This window comes from Vigna unguiculata, chromosome 9 (assembly GCF_037176805.1).
Source record: "Vigna unguiculata cultivar grain cowpea cultivar isolate G323 ecotype 2 chromosome 9, ASM3717680v1, whole genome shotgun sequence".
Taxonomy (NCBI): domain Eukaryota; kingdom Viridiplantae; phylum Streptophyta; class Magnoliopsida; order Fabales; family Fabaceae; genus Vigna; species Vigna unguiculata.
The window spans coordinates 42,099,476-42,120,359 of NC_140800.1; the positions used below are offsets into that span (position 1 = coordinate 42,099,476).

The 20,884-nt window shown below is 33.8% G+C and overlaps 4 protein-coding genes across 6 annotated transcripts; 3 read left to right on the forward strand and 1 right to left on the reverse strand.

The window, feature by feature from the left end:
* Positions 1-335: 335 nt before the first annotated feature.
* Positions 336-4,421, forward strand: LOC114162474 (transmembrane 9 superfamily member 8). The gene is made up of 7 exons (XM_028046386.2): positions 336-601; positions 1,573-1,737; positions 2,021-2,130; positions 2,229-2,334; positions 2,417-2,529; positions 2,619-2,772; positions 3,085-4,421. The coding sequence occupies exons 1-7, from the start codon at positions 497-499 to the stop codon at positions 4,240-4,242; spliced, it is 1,911 nt and encodes a 636-aa protein (XP_027902187.1). The 5' UTR covers positions 336-496; the 3' UTR covers positions 4,243-4,421.
* A 4,141-nt stretch (positions 4,422-8,562) lies between these two features.
* On the forward strand, positions 8,563-9,442 carry ENODL15 (early nodulin-like protein 15). The gene is made up of 2 exons (XM_028048845.2): positions 8,563-8,814; positions 8,979-9,442. The coding sequence occupies exons 1-2, from the start codon at positions 8,631-8,633 to the stop codon at positions 9,323-9,325; spliced, it is 531 nt and encodes a 176-aa protein (XP_027904646.1). The 5' UTR covers positions 8,563-8,630; the 3' UTR covers positions 9,326-9,442.
* Positions 9,443-9,610: 168 nt separating this feature from the next.
* On the reverse strand, positions 9,611-14,865 carry LOC114164248 (Sas10/Utp3/C1D family). 3 transcript variants are annotated; one of them, XM_028048840.2, is made up of 6 exons: positions 14,505-14,861; positions 14,363-14,418; positions 14,235-14,289; positions 14,010-14,090; positions 13,464-13,717; positions 9,611-9,890 (listed from the first exon to the last, which is right to left on the reverse strand). In XM_028048840.2, exons 1-5 carry the CDS (start codon positions 14,707-14,709, stop codon positions 13,479-13,481), a joined length of 636 nt encoding a protein of 211 aa, XP_027904641.1. In that variant the 5' UTR covers positions 14,710-14,861; the 3' UTR covers positions 9,611-9,890; positions 13,464-13,478. The 3 variants fall into 3 exon arrangements, with proteins under 3 accessions (XP_027904641.1, XP_027904643.1, XP_027904644.1); XM_028048842.2 differs by lacking the exon at positions 9,611-9,890 and adding an exon at positions 9,906-10,969 and having other exon boundaries at positions 14,505-14,865; XM_028048843.2 differs by lacking the exon at positions 9,611-9,890 and adding an exon at positions 9,908-10,884 and having other exon boundaries at positions 14,505-14,864.
* Positions 14,866-16,276: 1,411 nt separating this feature from the next.
* Positions 16,277-20,805, forward strand: PGR3 (proton gradient regulation 3). Its single transcript, XM_028048866.2, has 3 exons — positions 16,277-19,863; positions 20,287-20,475; positions 20,572-20,805. The coding sequence occupies exon 1, from the start codon at positions 16,476-16,478 to the stop codon at positions 19,800-19,802; it is 3,327 nt and encodes a 1,108-aa protein (XP_027904667.1). The 5' UTR covers positions 16,277-16,475; the 3' UTR covers positions 19,803-19,863; positions 20,287-20,475; positions 20,572-20,805.
* The last annotated feature ends 79 nt before the right edge of the window (positions 20,806-20,884 follow it).

Sequence of the window (20,884 nt, forward strand, 5' to 3'; positions counted from 1 at the left end):
TGAATTAAAAAGATTTAATTATGATTTTTTTAGTTTGAAAAGTGATTCAAAAAAATTTCAATAATAAATTTAATCTAGAAATATTATTGCAGTGGAAATTGTTACATCATGAAGAAATCAAGTTTCTGAGAGAACTGACGGTGAGAAAGTTTTATAATTGTTTTGAGGAGTGATGAATGTTCTTGCAAATTCTGAGATCTGATTCTGTAGTCTTACGTATTAATGAAGAAGTTAGGTTAATTAATTCTTTCATAATTCCTATTATGCCCTCCAGTCCAAAGAGAAAATGAAAAAATATCAAAACGCGTTGGGTCAGATTCAACTAGAGACACCAACGAGCAACATCATATATAAATAAATGCAGTAACTGTACCTAATTGTAACCGGAGAAAAACAGATTTGGCCCCGAGTCCTCTCTCTGTGGTGGTCGTGACTACGCTTCTTCTTCAAGTCGAAGCGCGTGAAAAAGAGATTCCAGATCTGGATCTCGAACGCCATGGCGGTTTGGAGATCTCTCGCTTTCTCTGCGGTTCTTCTGCTTCTCATCCATGGCGCTCACTGCTTCTACCTCCCCGGAGTCGCTCCACAGGACTTCCAGAAGGTAACCTTTGATATCCCCTAACACATCCATCGGTTATTTTCTCGCCCTTTGATCCGTGTTTGAATCTCGAAAAGCGAGATCTGAGTTTTATTGGATTTATATTGTGATCGATATTAGGTTTTTTTTTTCATGAATTTGTTATTCTTTTTGTTGAAACTGGGAAAAGGAGCTGGAAGTGTGTGGTAAGTAGTATGGAATGTGAAGTTTCAGTTCGCTTTGATGAAGGACTTTCACTTCTTAACCTTGAACCTTTTTTTTAGTGTGTGTGTGTGTGTACTATTGCTAGAGTAAAGGTCTGATTTCTATTACTTCGGATTATCGGTTACAGTTTGGTTATAATTGCAACGATTGTTTTCGTTGATACATCAAGCTTACTATGTCTGTTTTAGTTCTCTAGAGCTAATTAGAGATGGATGCTGGTTTTATTGTATGTGGAACGTTAAAGGATTTTGGAGAATAGGATTTCTTTGTGGATGTGAATTGCTGCAGTACCTACCTTTGGCTTCTTTTCACCTCTTTGTATTGAAAAAAATATTTCCGATTTGGCAGTGATACTACTTGATGTCAAAGGTTAGACTTTACAGTAAAAGAATACTAATTTTCTCTTAGGTTTTGCCTTCTATCATTCTAATGTATGAAACTTGCCTTTACCTCTAGTGTTGCCCTCCTTCCATTTTTATTTGAGGATTTCAGGTGTTTTTAATTACAAAGGATATGCCATTTGATTGTTTTGCATAGTTGAAGTTCTTTCTTATTATCACTTTGTTATCTTGTTACCAAAACTATAATAGTACTTTAGGATGGTAAAGTTTATTTGACTGCTGTCGTGTATCCCCCTTTTAAAGAATTGCCTGTAGTGATTTTTCTGTCTTGCTTGCTTGTAAGGTGGACAAGATGAGGAGTATTTAAAATTCATTATGGATTTGCCTCTCAAGGCCTTCAATGATTTGTTACGTATTTATTTGCTGCAGGGAGATCAATTGCAAGTGAAAGTAAATAAATTAACGTCAACAAAGACCCAGCTTCCATATTCATATTATTCACTTCCTTATTGCACCCCAGAAAAAATACAGGACAGTACAGAAAATCTTGGAGAAGTGCTTCGTGGTGACCGCATTGAAAATTCCCTTTATTCGGTGAGTTTTACTAGTTTAATCTTGACAGTTAATTTTTGTGACAATGAGAATAAATGAATTCTTGGTGATATGTTTCAATTTAGGAACAATTAAGTAATTAAATACTGAATGTTCTGACCATGTTCAGTTCAGTTATTTGTTATGAGTAACCATTTATTGACTATGTGAGTGGTTAACTGGTTATTCATTTCCAAGCTGTTTTTTTTTCTTTTTTAAACTTTCACGAGTTCTCTTAATTTTGTTATGGTTATGAACTATTGTCTGACCCATTGATATTTTGCAGTTTAAAATGCGTGAGCCACAAATGTGCAATATTGTGTGTAATGTTAAACTTGATGCTAAAACTGCCAAGGAGTTCAAAGAGAAGATCAGTGACGAGTATAGGGTGAACATGTATGATATGCCAATAATTGTTTTATCATTTTCAGCAAGTATTCTACTGCAATTGTGATAGGTTTGTTTCTTATGGTAGCTCTGCCTTTCATGCACAGGATTCTTGATAACCTTCCCCTAGTTGTTCCCTTGAAACGAAATGATCAGGATTCTACTGTTTATCAGCTTGGTTTCCATGTTGGACTCAAAGGGCAGTACAGTGGGGTATGTTAACTATTTAAATAGCACTTTGACAATTGTTATGAATGCCAATCATCATTTTTTCTAATTTTGTCTAAATGTGCAGAGCAAGGAGGAGAAGTATTTTATTCACAACCATTTGGCATTTACTGTCAAGTACCATAAAGACGTCCTAACTGAATCTGCTAGAATTGTGGGCTTTGAGGTCAAGCCATTCAGGTTATTCTTTTTGTGCTGTTTCCTTTCGATTGGTTCATCCTGTTGTGGTATTTAGCAGTGACTTTTCTTAACTGGGTGTTTATCTGCAGTGCTAAACATGAATACGAAGGTAAATGGGAAGGAAAAACAACTCGTTTAACAACCTGTGACCCTCATGCTAAAAGCACAGTGGTCAACTCCAACTCTCCCCAAGAGGTTGAAGAGGGCAAGGAAATTATCTTTACCTATGATGTTGAATTTCAGGTGAGTTATTGGAGTCGGAGATGATAAAGTTTTAAATGTTTACTTCATGGTATAATGTGGTAATTAGCATGAGCCAAGAAGTTAGGGCACATGGTTTGAGCGGGGATGCTGGTTTGTGGCTAGGGAGATAAGATGAAAAGTTTAAAATCCCCTTTCACCAATTGGCATGTTTATTATTTTTCATATCGTGATAAATCTTCGTCCTTCTAGTTGAATTCTTCTTTAAAATCCCCTCATTGTTGTTATATGAGGAAATGTGATTGTGGGCTGTATTTCTTATTACCTGCTATTAACTTTGGCTGGCATCTACAGGAGAGTGATGTGAAGTGGGCATCAAGATGGGATGCCTATTTGCTAATGAATGATGATCAAATCCACTGGTTCTCAATTGTTAACTCATTAATGATTGTTCTCTTCCTTTCGGGCATGGTGGCAATGATAATGCTGCGTACACTGTACCGTGACATTGCGAAATATAACGAGCTTGAGACCCAAGAAGAAGCGCAGGAGGAGACTGGTTGGAAGCTTGTCCATGGTGATGTGTTTAGGCCCCCCACTAACTCAGATTTGCTGTGCGTTTATGTTGGAACTGGTGTTCAGTTTTTTGGTATGATGCTGGTAACCATGATGTTTGCTGTCCTTGGATTCCTTTCACCTTCAAACCGAGGTGGGCTGATGACAGCCATGCTCTTGCTTTGGGTTTTCATGGGAATATTTGCCGGTTACTCATCAACTCGTTTGTACAAAATGTTCAAAGGATCGGAGTGGAAAAAAGTTGCCCTCAGAACTGCAACCATGTTCCCTGCCATTGTCTCTGCCATTTTCTTTGTTTTAAATGCTCTCATATGGGGCCAAAAATCATCTGGAGCTGTGCCATTTGGTACAATGTTTGCTCTGATCTTTTTATGGTTTGGGATCTCGGTTCCACTTGTTTTTGTGGGTAGCTATGTCGGATTCAAGAAGCCTGCGATTGAGAGTCCTGTGAAAACGAACAAGATCCCCAGGCAGATCCCTGAGCAGGCTTGGTACATGAACCCAGTTTTCTCAGTTTTGATCGGTGGAATACTCCCGTTTGGAGCTGTTTTCATTGAGCTTTTCTTCATCCTCACATCAATCTGGTTGAATCAGTTTTACTACATCTTCGGATTCCTCTTTTTGGTCTTCATCATCCTCATTGTGACTTGTGCTGAAATTACCATTGTGCTCTGCTACTTCCAGTTGTGCAGTGAGGATTACTTGTGGTGGTGGCGATCATATCTTACCTCTGGTTCCTCTGCACTTTACCTCTTTCTTTACGCAACTTTCTACTTCTTCACCAAGCTTGAAATCACAAAGTTGGTATCTGCGATATTTTACTTTGGGTACATGCTTATAGCTTCTTATGCATTTTTTGTGGTGACCGGTACTATCGGATTTTATGCATGCTTTTGGTTCACTAGGCTCATCTACTCCTCCGTCAAAATTGATTAGAAATAGCATTCAGCGGTTTGGACCAATCTACTATACTTCTTAAAGGTTGAAGAAAGTTTGTGTAAGGATTTTGATATTCAGATACTAGCATGTTCAGATGTAACCTATTTTATATACAATTTTGAACTGTGTCGACAGTGATTTTTTTGTTTCAGTATATTTTAATTGCCCTTGTCGAATTAGGATTCTCGTTTGAATACAGAAGGTTTTAGGTTAGTTGGACTGTCTTGTGTGGCAGATGTTATTAAATTACTACAGCAGTTATCTCAATAGAAGTGAAATATTCCACTATATCTATTTTTGAATATTAATATCACTTTTAAAACATATATGATTATTTTTAAGGAAGAAGTTTGTTGGTATTAAAATAATTTTAAAACTTCATACTGATTTAGTGGACAAATTATATAAGTTTTTTTCATTAAAACCAAATTAAGTCATAAATGAGCTTTATGAGCTTTAAGCACTTCCGCCTAATTCTATTATAAATGGATCCTAAATTTTTTTTATTATGTTATTATTTTATCTTTTTTAATATATGTAAAGGTGCAAAATAGGGTGAATTAGATGTTACGTTACAATAATAGTTATGGTTTAGTAATAATTGTCTCTGACCATTTTTATTAATATCATTGGAGGTAATTTCTACGCAAAAGAATTATGGGTTAGTAATAATATTTTATTATTTATATATTTTTTAATAAAATATATTATATTTTAAATTATGTTTTAAATATTTGATGGTTATAGATTTATATTTGGTGACCTTGATGGATTCATTTATTATTTATTTGTAATTTATATGTGTATTATTTATCGTTGTATATATGTATTATTATTTACTACTAAATATTTTACTATCATCTTATTTATATTTATTATCACTTATTATTAAGTATGATTTATTATTATTTAGTACAAATTATATTATTGTTATTTTATTAAGAAAACAAATAGATTACAATTTATTAATAAGTTCATATTATATATTTATGTATAGGGATGTCAAAAATATCTGTACCCGTGGGTATCCGCGGATAAAACTCGCAATGGGTAAGAAATGGATATTAAAAATGGATACCCGCTATCCGTGGGTACGGATATTTTTGATACCCGTATGTTAACGGGGTGGGTACGGGTATCATAGTATCCGTACCCGTGGATACTCGTACCCGCTAAACTTTAATTCATAAAAATACACTTATATATATATATATATATGTATATGTGTATATATATATATATATATATATATATGTATATATATATATACATATATATATATATACACACATATATATACACACATTTTGTCCTAATATTTTATAAGCTGCACATTTTGTCTTCTGTCTTCATTCTTCTAACTTCAAATATTGATATGTTGTCTTCTTTCAAGTATATTCCTTGACATTTTTCTCGTTTCTTTCTCTGAAATTGGGCATATACATCAAATCATATATAGATAGTGATGTTTATGATATGCTTGTTGTCAAATGATAGAATCAAAATAAGAATACTTGACACGTGACAGTTGAGGTTTATTATTTGATTATTTTTCAGGAATCAATTGGAGAAAGTGAGCTTGTTGATCAAAACACTAATTAAAGAATTTTCATTGTGTTGAATGTCATCTTATATTTATTTTTATAATTAGTTGGACTTGCATGAACTTGAGTTAGTTTGAAATTTATTTAAAATTTATGACAGATGTATTTTATTTTATTTTATTTATATTTATGATTAAATATTTATTTTTTAAATAATTTTATAAATTTCCGCGAGTACTCGTGGATATCTGCGGGTATGAAAAAAATAGACAGGTACCCACATAACGGATAACCGACAAATATAGATACGAGTGGGTAGGATACGGGAGAGCCACTACCTGTACCCTACCCGAGTCACTACCCGTACCCTACCCGCCCCGTTGACATCCATATTCATGTATAAAGATCTTTGTTTTATCATAGATTACTTATTGATTTCTATCAATTATCTTTCTACTGTAAAGAAATATATTTTGGTTTGATTTTGTATGACACAAAGAAATATCTTTTGGCTTTCTATAATACTAAAAGAATTATAAGTTCACTAAAACAAAAGTATAGGATGAAAAACGTAAAAAAACTTACAGAAATATTAAAAAAAAAAGTAAGAGAAAGATGACATATTTTAATTTTATGAAGTAAATAACTTTACTGTTTGAATTTCTTTCCAAAAAAAAAAAATATAACTTTTAACTTTACAGCTTCTGAATGCTAAACAATTAAACATAGTGGTGAGTCCCATCTGAATACCATGTAAATCACTTTAACGTAGTGGTGAAATATTACATGAAGCCTCTGGTTTCATTCTTAATGTCGCGACAAAATATTTGTAAAAGAAAAGTCAAAATAACATTTGCAATGATTCAAATGTTCTCATCTCCCCTGCTCCATCAAAATAACATCGGCAATTAACAAACAATACAAAACCGATAAATTTAAACTAACAATATCACGACCTTAATCTCTAAACACTAACACAGTGTTCCTTTTAGATGATGGCACTGTTTATGTGTATTGGTAAGGACGGATTATTGACTTTGTTTGTGTTCTTTTTCGAATATTTGCAACGGTATATCGGTTTGGATTTGCGGAATTTAAAATTCGTTCTATTCACGCAAAAGTGAGTTGATTTGAGTGTATTTGGGTTTTTTTGTATTTAGGGATTCCTTAGAAGTGAAATTTGTAAATATGCGTTCGTTGATATTTTTTTGTCAAAAAGGGTCAAGTCGTCATGGGAGACAACGGTTTTAGTTTTAAGAAAAAAGTGAAGTCGACTTCACTTTTCAGATTTTTTTTATTTTTTATTTTTTTTCCAAAAAAAGTTCAATTTTAATTATTTTTTTTGTTTTTTCAAAATTTTCAGTTTTAATTATTTTTCTTCTTTTTCAAAATTTTCAGTTTTAATTAATTTTCTTCTTTTTCAAAATTTCAGTTTTAATTATTTTTTCTTTTTTTTTCAAAATTTTTAGTTTTCATTAATTACGAAAAAGAAAATAAAAAAAATATGAAAAGTGAAGTCGTCATGTGCAGGGACGACTTCACTTTTTTCTTAAAACTAAAACCGTTGTCTTCCATGACGACTTTGTTTTTTCTTAAAAAAAAAAAGAGAAACCGGTCAGGTGGAGGACGACTTCACCTATAATGTCGTCCTCCACCACAACGACTTGACCCTGTTTGACAAAAAAAAAATCAACGAATCCATATTTACAAATTTCACTTCTAACAGACCCATAAATACAAAAAAGTCGTGTATTTGGATAACTTTACGAAATTAACCTTTATTTTAAACATGCACGTGAACCAGTAAACCAGTTTATCAATGTATGTGTGAATTGAAGCACTGGTGTGGTGGTGTTCTATAATTGCATTTTGCATGAATGAATACACTAGTATTTGTATGTGGTGTGGGTTTATGAGTACAGGAAAACACATGGGCTCTGGTGGGAGAGGAAGATGGTAGACACCACCTCGTCTGAAATTTGACAAAGTCGGTCTCTAAATTTTGATCAAGTCGATTCTTATTAAAATTTGGTTGAATTCAACTAACCCGGTCCCCAACCAAAGTTTGGATGAAACTAATCAAGAGTTGAATCCATCTAAATTCGACAAAATTTGATCAAATCTCAGAATTTTACGAAATTCGATAAAGTCAATCCCAATCAAAATTTAACTGAAAATTGGTAAATAATATTATATTTATTATATGAAATGAATCAATATTGAAATAAGATTATATTATTGTTGCTCCAGGATTTCTAATATAAACTGATATTTATATTTAAAATTTAAGAGTTTAATAATATTTTCAAATTTTAATATTTCAAAATTGAATTATTAAATACTATTTAATTATTTTAAGTTAAATTATATGTTTTTAAATTTAGTTTTATATAATAAAATAAATAGTTGAAATTAAATTTTATTTTACAAAACAAAATTAACTGTTTTAACAAAACAAAAAATTAAAATGTAAAAAATTTCGATTACTCCATTAAACAAATTATTTAAAAATTTAAAATAATTTAATTATAAAAAATTTAAATACTCCGCTTAATCAGAAGATAATTGAGTAACGGCGTGAATGCATTCCTCCTGGTTCCAGAATCATGGCTCATTAATGAGTTTTATTTACCGTTGTTATCCGTTACAAGGGCCCACATAGTAACAGAAGACTCAGTACAGTGGCCCCCACATGCTGTGCTCAACGGCTACTTTCTCTTCTCTTCATCGCTATAAATACAACACTCCTAATTCCCACTACTGCATACCACCACTTCCTACTTCTGAGAGTAAGAAAGGTAAAATCTTTCATAAACCCTCTTAAGTTCTCAAAAAAAGACCATGGCTGATTCTTCAAGAGCCGTCTCTGCTTCCCTTTTCTTCTTTTTCCTTCTCCTTGGATTCTCAGCAGCTAAGGAACTTTTAGTCGGAGGCAAGATTGATGCTTGGAAGATTCCATCTTCAGAAGCAGATTCTCTCAATCAATGGGCTGAAAAGTCTCGTTTCAGAGTTGGCGATTATCTGGGTAACTTCCCATAAACACAACCATTTGCTAAGTTAAAATTGATCTTTATTTGAAATTAGTGTCCTTAAGTTGAACAAAGATGTATCAATTGGCTGAAAAGTTTTTACCTTTTCTTGTCACTACTATCATTTTGCCTTCCATTGATGAGTAACTTTTGTATGCAGTGTGGAAATTTCAAAGTGGGAAGGACTCAGTGTTGGAAGTAACAAGGGAGGAATATGGTAATTGCAGCACCTCCAATCCCATCAAAGTGTACAGTGATGGGAATACTAAGGTGAAACTAGAGCGTCCTGGGCCATTCTATTTCATCAGTGGAGCAAAGGGGCACTGTGAGAAGGGGCAAAAGTTGATTGTGGTTGTGATGTCTCCAAAGCACACATTACGAGCGATTTCTCCGGCACCTTCTCCGGTGGAATTTGAGGCTCCGGCGGTTGCTCCAACTAGCAGTGCTGCAACGTTGGAAGTTGCTCTTGTAACCGTAACTCTCGGAGTGTTGGCTATGTATGTGTGAATGAATCACCCCATCACATTAGATTTTGGTGGTGACGTTCTTTTCCTTTCTGGCTTAATTCTTTTGTAGCCAATATATCATTCTTTTATGACATTCATATTTTTTTTTTCTCTTCTATCTTCGCTGTCTCATCTCATGGGAGTCTATTAATCATTCTCATAGAAATTGTCTCAAGTGATATACTAATCCAAAATTATTAATGTTAATCTTAACTCACTTCTGATACTTTCAGAGCTACATAAAAAAAATATATCTATCTATCACATGAATTTATGAACCCATAAATAAGCAAGTGGAAATGCTCATAGAGTAATAAGTACTACTATTCTTACTATGAAATAAGTCCATCCAAAATTGAGACATGTACATTGTTTTAGATATCTGCAAATCCGCAATAGACAAATGCTGCATTTGTCAATACTGTTAACCAAAACTGGACATTAGAAACATTCAACATGTGGTGGGGATAGTGAACAATATCGAGATTCTGTCGCCAAGAAGACCGAAAACGCTATGGTGATATTCCTCTTACGGACACACAGCTCCTCCACCTTGTCCAAGCACACTGGACATAAAATTCCAAAAGAATAAAATCTCAGACAGAATATAAGGAATAAATAACAAGTAAATACGTTTTCAAAACAAGTAAACGTTTAGACTTGAAAGTTGCAGGCTTTCTTTCACTCAGATTCTCTCCAGTTCGAGAAAATCTATGAGAAAAGCGTATAAACTTCACACGACACAACCAACGCAATCAAGGAATTCAGCAGTGAGTAGCTTTGTTCCATGCATTTAAATTGACATCATCAATATTATACTAGAAGCACAAACCAACTTGTTCAAGCTTTTTCCCAAAGGCCATTCCACTTTCAGTACCATGATACAACGAAGACAGTAATTTTACAGTATTTCTAGGAAACCTATGACAAGTAGCATGTATGTTGTTCTCTAATTTCATTTTTGCCAATGAAACGTTTTTTGTTACTTATCAAAAGTAAAACAGCTGATCAAAAAAATTCTTGTATAGCAGATTCAGATTTTTTTTGCATTGGAGACCACACATATCATTGAATGGAGATTTAAATTACATATCGATCACAAATTATATTCAAACTTTGAGTCTAAATCCTAAACCAACTAGTCTAAAATTTTCATTAACTCACAAGACACTCTATTGTCTTCTGCACAATGAGCTCCAACAGGAGGGCTCAAGACAGAATACACGGGTGAGTTGCTTGAATGAAAAGCACTCAACACACCACATATTTATATTGATTCGAGTGACAATTACATTTAAGAGTAATAAAGAGAATTTAATATAATTACATCTGAAGAAACACTTATACTAGAGTTTAAGTGCCAATTATAGGACCCATTTCCAACGCTCGTCAAGCCAGATAAGCATATAGGTTGAATGCTACAAGCAGGGAACAAATATATTGAGTTTGTCAATATGTCCATGCACTGCCACCATCAACAGGAGGTTTGTCTCTGAAATTTTAGTATTTTGTCTCAGTGGTGTGAACAAGACCAGCGGATGGCGATGATGTCCCCAGGCCCTGATGATGTCCCCAGGCTATTAAATACTGACTCCGATGTGGACTCCAAAACATGGCTAATGTTTATATATAGGATACGGAGACCCTATTCATTTATAGTCAACATGACAAAAATCCCAATTGAGAAATAAGATTTACACAATTTATATTGTAGGAACAAATTTGCCAAGTCTTAACAGTTTCATATAATAATGATCCCACAATAGAGTACTAAGAAACGTATCTATTAATAGTTAAACACTAGTTAAGTCCCAGGATGCAAGCCTAACAAAAACAATTTCAAGCCTTGCAATATTTATAAACCAAATTGATATATATATATATATATATATATATATATATATATATATATATTTTTTTTTTTTTACTTTTTTATGATAGCATTGTCTAGGACATGCTTAGCCAATAACAGGTGTCAGCTTACCCTCTTTGCTCATACTCAAGGGGTGTCGAACACCTGTTGAAGGCATATCCAATAAGTGATGCTTAAAAAGTGTTGAAAATGTTGACACGTTGTTCGACAAACATGTTGGTACTTCCTAGATCAACCCGGATCAATCTAATGCAAAATTGAAAATGGTGATCTCTCATGGTGACAGATGAAGTCGGAGATGTGCCCAAAAGATATTTAATCCCATGTTTTGAGATGTTCAGTCCTTCTAAAAGAAAATGTGTAGAAATTTAAAATTTCACAAGGCTTTAAAACCACTCTAATAATGATGCTTAAAACTACCCTAATGATAGAATATAAAGTGTACTCTAGTAATACACAATTCTGAAACATCATAATGGTGTCAACAAAAGTGTCATAAGGACACAAACAAAACACCCTATTGGTGTTAACAAAGCCCTAGTGGCTGAAGTAAACTTTACTTTGAAAGTCCTGATTCAGAGTGAACCAGTATCAGAGGAGGGTGAAAAACACCTTCAACACAAAGAAGAAGACATTTTTTATATCTCCAAAAAAGAGATTGTTGATAGTCATCAACATTTCCAATAAAAAGAAAACAGCCATCATAGTTAACGACATTCTGAGTTGCCACCCTACCAATCAAGACACTACTCCTAGCAGGTGATAGTGTCAAATGTTGGATGACAAGAACGAACATAGTCCAATGAGTGTACCAAACAGGCTTCTATGCAAGAAACCACAGCCCACACTGATTCAACTTGGCGGCAGGCAACTTTGCTATTATCATTCACATTGTGAATTATGTTTCCCCCTAAGTTGATAAAAATATATAACTTGAACTATGTAAGAAAATCAGGTAACCTGGAGAAGAAAAATACGGATAGAGTATCATGTTTTATTGAAGAAGTTGAATTTCGAGCTCCTACTCAAGGTGGTGTGAAGGACTCTGAATGAATATCATAATTGATGACCTTAAATAAGAGTTGACATCCCTATGCAATTGTGCTACGATAACAAGTCAGCTATGATCATTGCTCATAATCCAGTTCAACTTGATTACATAAAAAATAATCTTGACAGAGACCTAGTGGTAAAAACTCATGTCCCTACAGGATTTTAGATAGTAGACATTTTCACTAAAGGACTTCCTCATGGTAGATTCCAGGATCTATTGTAGGCAAGCCCGGAATAATGGATAGTCATTTACAAACCTGAGCAGGAGTGCTTTGAATAGCAGATTATCAAGATAAAAAATATTCTCAATATATCCACAATAATTAGGAAAAAATATCTTCACAATTTCTCATTCATTTCAGCATATTTTTATTTTCTTTTTTTAAAGGTTCTTGTTATTACAAATAGAGATGATGAGAATGGAATTGGTGTGATTGATATTAATAAAATAATTCTTTATTTTCTTATATAATTCAAGTTATAGATATATTCACTACCCTCCTTGTAGTAAAAGACGTTGTAAAATATTTGTGGAAATATCACTACTCTTTGACATATAGTAAGTTTTATTACATTAACATGCAGTGTGATCTACAAGTTGTCATGCTCTTCCAATGTCGTTGTTGTCCACAAGTCCTAAGCTCCTACGGTATTATCTGAGTTGGTATGCTGCAATGAATTCCATTTCTAATAATAATGTTTGAACCGTAGAGGATATGTAAAATGAAATTACACATCTTTCACGTGCAATACTGTATAGCTACAGTTAAAACTCAATCACACAACACAATTAACAAGTTATCAAACAACTCTCTTAACTGCAATGATTTCAATATTGATACTACCAATTCTTTTTTTAAATAGGAAAGGCTAACAGATGACAATTTAAGAGTTACACTAAATTGATAATCAGTAGGTGTCGAAATAAGGTGACTATGAAAGACAAATATTCAATGAAAACTATTAAATAAAAGTAAACTATACAAGTAGTAAAAAGAATGTACTTAGTTTTTCCAATCATCAAAGTGCTACAATTTCCTAAAATCTGTATTGTTTGTTCAGAGTTCATTCCTATCTTGATAAGAGAAAATTCCGAAATTAATGGATCAAATTCTAACCTTTTACTATAACAAAAGACATATATCATGTCAGTTGGGACATTAACTTCACATTCAAAAAACAAAGTAAACAAGAACATTATGAGGAACTCTACCAAATTTCTGGAAAATCAGGATAAGGGCTGGTTGTTGTCATCATCCTCTGACATGTCAACTTGTAGCGGTCCCTTAATACCGCCACTGGTATCACCAAGAATCTCCCTGGCTGCTTTCTCCAAAAAATCCTTGGCAGCTGCTTTAACAGATTGTTTTTCAGAAGACTGATATTTCCTCTTTTGACCTGCCCGACCCGGAAGGTTTGTCTTTGTTCTCTCCCCTCTACTTATGTTCCTCATATTTTGCCTCTGCTCTGCACAAAATAAACCACTTCTCTTTACATACACGAAATTAATTTGGAAGAGACACAATAGACAACCCTTGAAAGGAATAAAATAAAACAAAACTTGGAACCAATTCTTAGGTGCGTTCCGCATTATTTTCAGCTCAGACTTGGAATTTCACATCGAATCTACTATGAACATTAATGCAAATCCTTTTTTCGAAAGGCAAGATGAAACTCTAATTTTGGTCACAAATCAACATCAAAAGCACATCAAGAACAGCACCTTAAGTTTTTGTCCATAAAACAATTTATCACTCACCAGAAGTTAGGTCAGGTAGAGAGTGTTCTATGAAGCGTGTAGCCGCCTGGTAATTCAAGGTAGTGGAAGGTCGCAGTGGAGCTTCACAAACAAAACCAAAAGTCACTCCAACGCAAACAATTCACGCTTGAAATTCCAAATACCCATCATGTTTAATTTTCAACAAGGCCATTCAACAGATGCATAAAACTAAACACATTTTTGAGAAAAGAAACAAAAATGTACCTTTACTCAAATCAATCATACGTTCCAGTTTGTCCTCGTACAAGCTCATCCTGTCCTGGGAAGACGAGAAACAAACACTCGTTAGCAATTGTCAAGGTTAAAGAAAGACAGAATTGTCAGAAACTCACGAGCTCTGATTTGATGGGATGATCATCTGGGTGGACACCACTACACCTCAAATTCACTGGAGAGAATGAAAACAGAAGAAAGATAAAATCAAACTCGAAATAGCAACATTCATGATGTAAAAAGATGTGTTTTTTGGATTACATTCGAGAAGGGTAGAGGTGATTTTAGCGAGGATGAAGAGGGCGTGAGCGCGTTGAAGAGGGGGCATTTGAGAAAGGATTTGAGGGTCGGAGAGCGACAAAAAGTCGTTAAAATGCGTTCGGAGTAGTTGAAGGTTGGAGAGAGTGGTGTTGGCGGCATCCATAACCGGCTCAGGAACTGCACCGCTCTCACTTGCTTTCACCATTTTGAAATTCAGAGGTTGGAGCACAGAGAGAAGATGGTAGCTACCACCACTATCACACAAGCACACACAGAACACGGGTACGAGGTAGGGTTTGGTTCTTGTTTTATGCCACAAAATAGAACAAAACAGAGAGTCAATGTTGTTGGGTTGGCTGCACCTGGCAGCTGCTACTTAGTCTATGTTTGGTTTTAAAATATGAAAATTAAATATAAAATAAGATAAAATAAATGTGGTTTCAAATAAAATATGGAAAATAAGAGTCATAATCTTCAAATTGTATATTATGATATGATGATATGATATATGATATATTTATTTATAATATAAAAATAATTTATACTCAACTTACAAGGTTTTATTGTCAATATATAATGTAAGTATTTTTTATTTTTAAAATTTATTAATTTAATATAAGAAAAATAAAAGACGCTGAGATTCCTAGAATATTATATATATATATATATATATTAACTTCATGTCTGTTAAATACACTTTTAACACCGAATAAAGATTTAAAAGTTAAAAAAAAAATTGTTGAAAAATTAAAGAAGAAATATTTTCCCTTACACATGAAAACTAATTTTTAAAAAATAAAACAAATGCATATAAAGTATGAGTTGACAAAAAACACTCGATCATATAAAATATGTATGACAGAAATAAACCATCACTCTCAATCATAAAACTCAAAAAATGAATAATTTTTATCCTAAAAAACAAAAAATACTTTCTGTGTGTAAAACCTATAATATTTTTTTATGTAACAATACTTTATTAAAGTTAGATAAGCTTAATTAAATATGATTTTTTTTTTCACCAAGACGATCTAAACTTTAAAGTCAATACTGTGAAATAAAACACTTTTATTGATTAAAAGTAAATAAATTGCTATATCAACTATAAGTTCAAAAGTGCCAAAAAAAATCAATAACATTTTTAGAAGAATGTTTTAATATATATATATATATATATATATATATATATATATATATATAATGATGAAAACTAATACGTGTGTAACGTATTCACTTTTTATGATGAAAATAGTAATAACGTTATTATTATTATAATATAAATAATTTTACAATTAATATAAATAATTATTTTAAATAAAAACTGTTTAAATTTATAAATAAAGGAAATAAAAAATAAATTTCAGAAAAGTTTCTTAAAAAATAAAATTAATAAAACAATTATTTTAACTTAAAAATAATTATTTAAATAATAAAATTAAAAAACTAATGTGAATACCAAAATAAACAATTTCCTTTTGTATAATAGTATATATACATATACATATGATATACATAAAACAAAATGTATAAATTAAACGCACAAGTTAAATATATTTAAATAAACTGTTTTCACTTTTAAATGAATAGGTGCTGATTAGAATTTATCTTTTTTGTTGGTAGCAGTTGTCTATTAAAGATGTAGATATTTCATCACTGATAAGGTTGAATTTGTATCCTCAGCCATCACCTCGCAATCATAAGGGTAAGCCTTACCCAGTTAACCGCAATGTTACAATTTCATTACACATGCTGATATTTTGGTGGCAAAAAATATCTAAAACCCAAACTTGATGTTTAGCCAAGTTTCTGTCTCTCATCAAACAATACTCTCCTCCATTGTGCTCAGTTTGCATACCCAAATTACGGTGACAGGTTCATACACTTTCTATTTGCCGTCATCTACTCTTCAGAGTGCTTGTTCTGAATTTTAGTTTCTCCTTTCGCTTGTCACTGTTGGACTTTTGTGTTTCTATGGCTGTTATAGTGCCCCGTTCTTCTACTTCTTGTTGTGCTTTGGGTGACACCAATGTTTATGCTTTGAGCAATAATGGATTCTTTGGAGGAACCCCATTTGTCAAAATGAAATCTTTACCAAATGGGTCTTTGGTAAATTGGAAGAAACATGGAAAAAGACAATTGGGTATTCGTGTCTTAGAGATAAGATGTGCCCCTGAAGTGGTGGTTGCAGTAAATGGCAAGAGCAAAAGTAGAGTGTCTTCTGAAGAAGTTATTGGCGTTTTGAAGTCAATTCTGGATCCCAATTCTGCTCTTTCGTATTTTAAGATGGTTTCTCAGTTGCCTAATCTTGTGCATACACCTGAAACATGTAATTACATGCTTGAGTTCCTGAGGGTTCACGGGAGAGTTGAAGATATGGTTTTTGTTTTTGATTTTATGCAAGAGCAAGTGATTAACAGGAATCCGAATACATATCTGACTATCTTTAAGGCTCTTTCGATTAAAGGTGGGATTCGACAAGCACCATTTGCACTTGGAAAGATGAGGCAAGCTGGGTTTGTCTTGAATGCTTATTCATATAATGGACTGATTCATTTCCTGCTCCAACCTGGTGGCTTTTGTAAAGAGGCTTTGATGGTTTACAAAAGAATGATCTCGGAAGGTATGAAACCTAGTATGAAGACTTACTCGGCGTTAATGGTAGCATTGGGGAAGAGGAGGGAGACCGGAACCATTATGGATTTATTGGAAGAGATGAAAACATTAGGTTTGAGGCCAAATATCTACACATATACCATATGTATTAGAGTGCTTGGGAGGGCAGGGAGAATCGATGATGCGTATGGGATTTTAAAGACAATGGAGGATGAAGGATGCGGACCTGATGTTGTCACTTATACGGTTCTAATTGATGCGCTTTGTGCTGCAGGGAAACTTGATAAGGCCATGGAATTATACTCAAAGATGAGAGCTAGCGGTCACAAACCGGATCAGGTGACTTACATTACTTTGATGGGCAAGTTCAGCAATTATGGCAACTTGGAAATGGTGAAAAGATTCTGGAATGAGATGGAGGCTGATGGTTATGCTCCTGATGTGGTTTCCTACACTATAATTGTTGAGGCTTTATGTAAATCAGGAAAAGTTGATCAGGCATTTGATATATTAGATGTGATGAAAGAGAAAGGAATTTTTCCAAATCTTCATACTTACAACACGTTGATCTCTGGACTTTTGGCCCTGAAAAGATTAGATGAGGCATTAGAGCTTTTCAGCAATCTGGAATCTTGGGGTGTTGAACCAACTGCTTATTCGTACGTTCTTTTTATTGACTACTATGGAAAGTTGGGCGATCCTGAAAAAGCTCTTGACACCTTTCAAGAAATGAAAAAGAGAGGTATTTTGCCTAGTATAGCCGCATGTAATGCATCCTTATATAGTCTTGCTGAAACAGGTAGGATCAGAGAAGCAAAATATATATTCAATGATCTTCACAATTGTGGGCTTTTACCTGATTCAGTAACCTATAACATGATGATGAAGTGCTACAGCAAAGCAGGGCAAATAGACAAATCCACAAAACTTTTGACTGAGATGTTAAGCGAAGGTTGTGAACCAGATATAATTGTAGTTAATTCTTTAATTGACACACTTTACAAGGCTGACCGAGTTGATGAGGCATGGAAAATGTTTGGGAGACTGAAGGATTTTAAGCTAGCTCCTACAGTTGTGACATACAACATTTTACTTACTGGTTTAGGGAAAGAGGGAAAAATCCGGAAAGCCCTTGATTTGTTTGGGAGTATGAATGAGTCTGGATGTCCTCCAAACACAGTGACTTTTAACGCACTCCTTGATTGTCTCTGCAAGAATGATTCAGTTGATTTGGCTTTGAAAATGTTCTGTAGAATGACAATCATGAACTGTAGTCCTGATGTTCTGACTTATAACACTATTATCTATGGCTTGCTCAAAGAAGGCAGGGCTGATTATGCATTCTGGTTTTACCATCAAATGAAGAAATTTCTCTCCCCTGATCGTGTAACTTTGTACACCCTCCTTCCTGGTGTTGTAAAGTATGGAAGTATTGAGGATGCAATCAAGATTGTCATGGAATTTGTACATCAACCAGGTTCACAGACAAGTAGTCAATTCTGGGGAGAATTAATGGAATGTATTTTAATTGAAGCAGAAATAGAAGTGGCCATTTCATTTGCTGAAGGATTGGTGTGCCATTCTATCTGCCTAGATGATAATTTGATAATACCTTTGATCAGAGTCTTGTGCAAGCAGAACAAGGCTCTCCATGCTCAAAATTTGTTTGACAAATTCACCAAAACTTTTGGAGTTCACCCTTCCTCGGAATCATATAACTGCTTGATAGATGGGCTTCTTGGAAGTAACATCACCGAACTAGCTTTCAAACTTTTTATTGAGATGAAGAATGCAGGTTGTTGCCCGAATATTTTCACCTACAACTTGCTGCTTGATGCTCATGGTAAATCAAAGAGGATCGATGAACTTTTTGAACTGTACAATGATATGCTCTGTAGGGGATGCAAGCCCAATACTATAACACATAATATCGTCATCTCAGCCCTTGTGAAATGTAAAAACTTAAATAAGGCATTAGATTTATACTATGATCTCGTAAGTGGTGATTTCTCTCCCACTCCTTGTACATATGGCCCTCTTATAGACGGCCTTTTAAAGGCTGGAAGATTAGACGAAGCAATGAATGTTTTTGAGGAGATGACAGATTATCATTGCAAGCCTAACTGTGCTATTTATAATATTCTCATCAACGGATTTGGGAAAGCAGGTAACGTTGACATTGCTTGTGATTTGTTCAAAAGGATGGTTAAGGAAGGGATACGGCCAGATTTGAAGTCTTATACAATTCTTGTAGAATGTCTGTGCATGAATGGCAGAGTTGATGATGCTGTGCACTACTTTGAGGAACTAAAGTTGACTGGCCTTGATCCTGATACTGTTTCTTACAATCTTATGATCAATGGCCTTGGAAAATCACAGAGGTTTGAGGAAGCTCTTTCTCTTTTCAGTGAAATGAAGAATAGGGGAGTCACTCCTGATCTTTATACTTACAATTCATTGATTCTCCATTTTGGAAATGCTGGAATGGTGGACAGAGCCGGGAAGATGTTTGAGGAACTGCAGCTTATGGGTCTTGAACCTAATGTCTTCACTTACAATGCTCTCATTCGTGGGCATACTATGTCAGGGAACAAAGATCGAGCCTTTTCTGTCCTCAAGAAGATGATGGTTGTGGGGTGTAGCCCCAATGCAGGAACATTTGCTCAATTGCCTAATAAATCTTGATATTATGAGTTATCTCATGGGAACTTTTCGTATGTTCCTGAGTCAAAAGGGTGGCATGAAGGTATTAATGTTTTACTAAGAATTATTTCATGGAAACAATATGATTGATTTTACCTGATAGTTTATGTGGAGTTTGATTGCCACGCAATATTACTGTAAATGTTTACAAATTAACTGATCAGAAATCATCAATGATATGACTTTTAAGATGGTTATTCTAAAAGTATATATTACATTGTATAGCGGTTGGGATTTAATAACAATCTTTATATTTTTCAGTGCATATATTATCTTGTTTTATTTGAGTTTTAATGAGTATGCATTGTCAATGTAAAGTTTTTTTTGCTGTGTCATATCGTCGATCAATTAGAAATCATTCTAGATATAACTTTTTATGGTTTACAATGTTATAAATAAACTTATTACGTTGTCTGTGTATGTATTATTCATTCATTTTATTAACTTTTTATCATGGTTTTTGTAGGAACACTTTGTCTTGGAAATTGCCCTGGATATTAGGATTGCATGCTTCAATTTTTCAGTTAATGATTGGTATGCAAAAAAAGTGTATCATGCTGGAAATTTCTGCAGATTAACGCTGAGAAATACTTATGTAAAAAAAGTCTCCTGGTACTTGCAATAACTTTTGAGGATCAATTCCAAACATTAGACAGTGAGTATCTTTCTACCCACAAATATATTTCAAATTCCTTACATACAATATGGTTGAGATTACTTAAAGCTCTACAATTTCTTTTCGTGATTGCAGGCATGTATATTACAGATGAGGCTTTGGGTGCTGATGATAGAGGGGTGGGAATGGAGTAAGGGTGAGGATGTATGTAGTAAGGGAATTATGATGTGATCGGATCACAAGATGTAAACCGATGATGAAATGTATAAAAACATAAGGATACCTTGCACCAAGATTTGTATAAAAAAAATGCGAGAGCCTACTGAGCCCGATATTGCCAAATAAAGGGTCCTTAAGTTTACAACTTCACGCTATTACTTAATAAACAATCATACATAAGTATTTGTCTATGTTTATTGACTTTTATAATAATAATTACTGGTCAAAA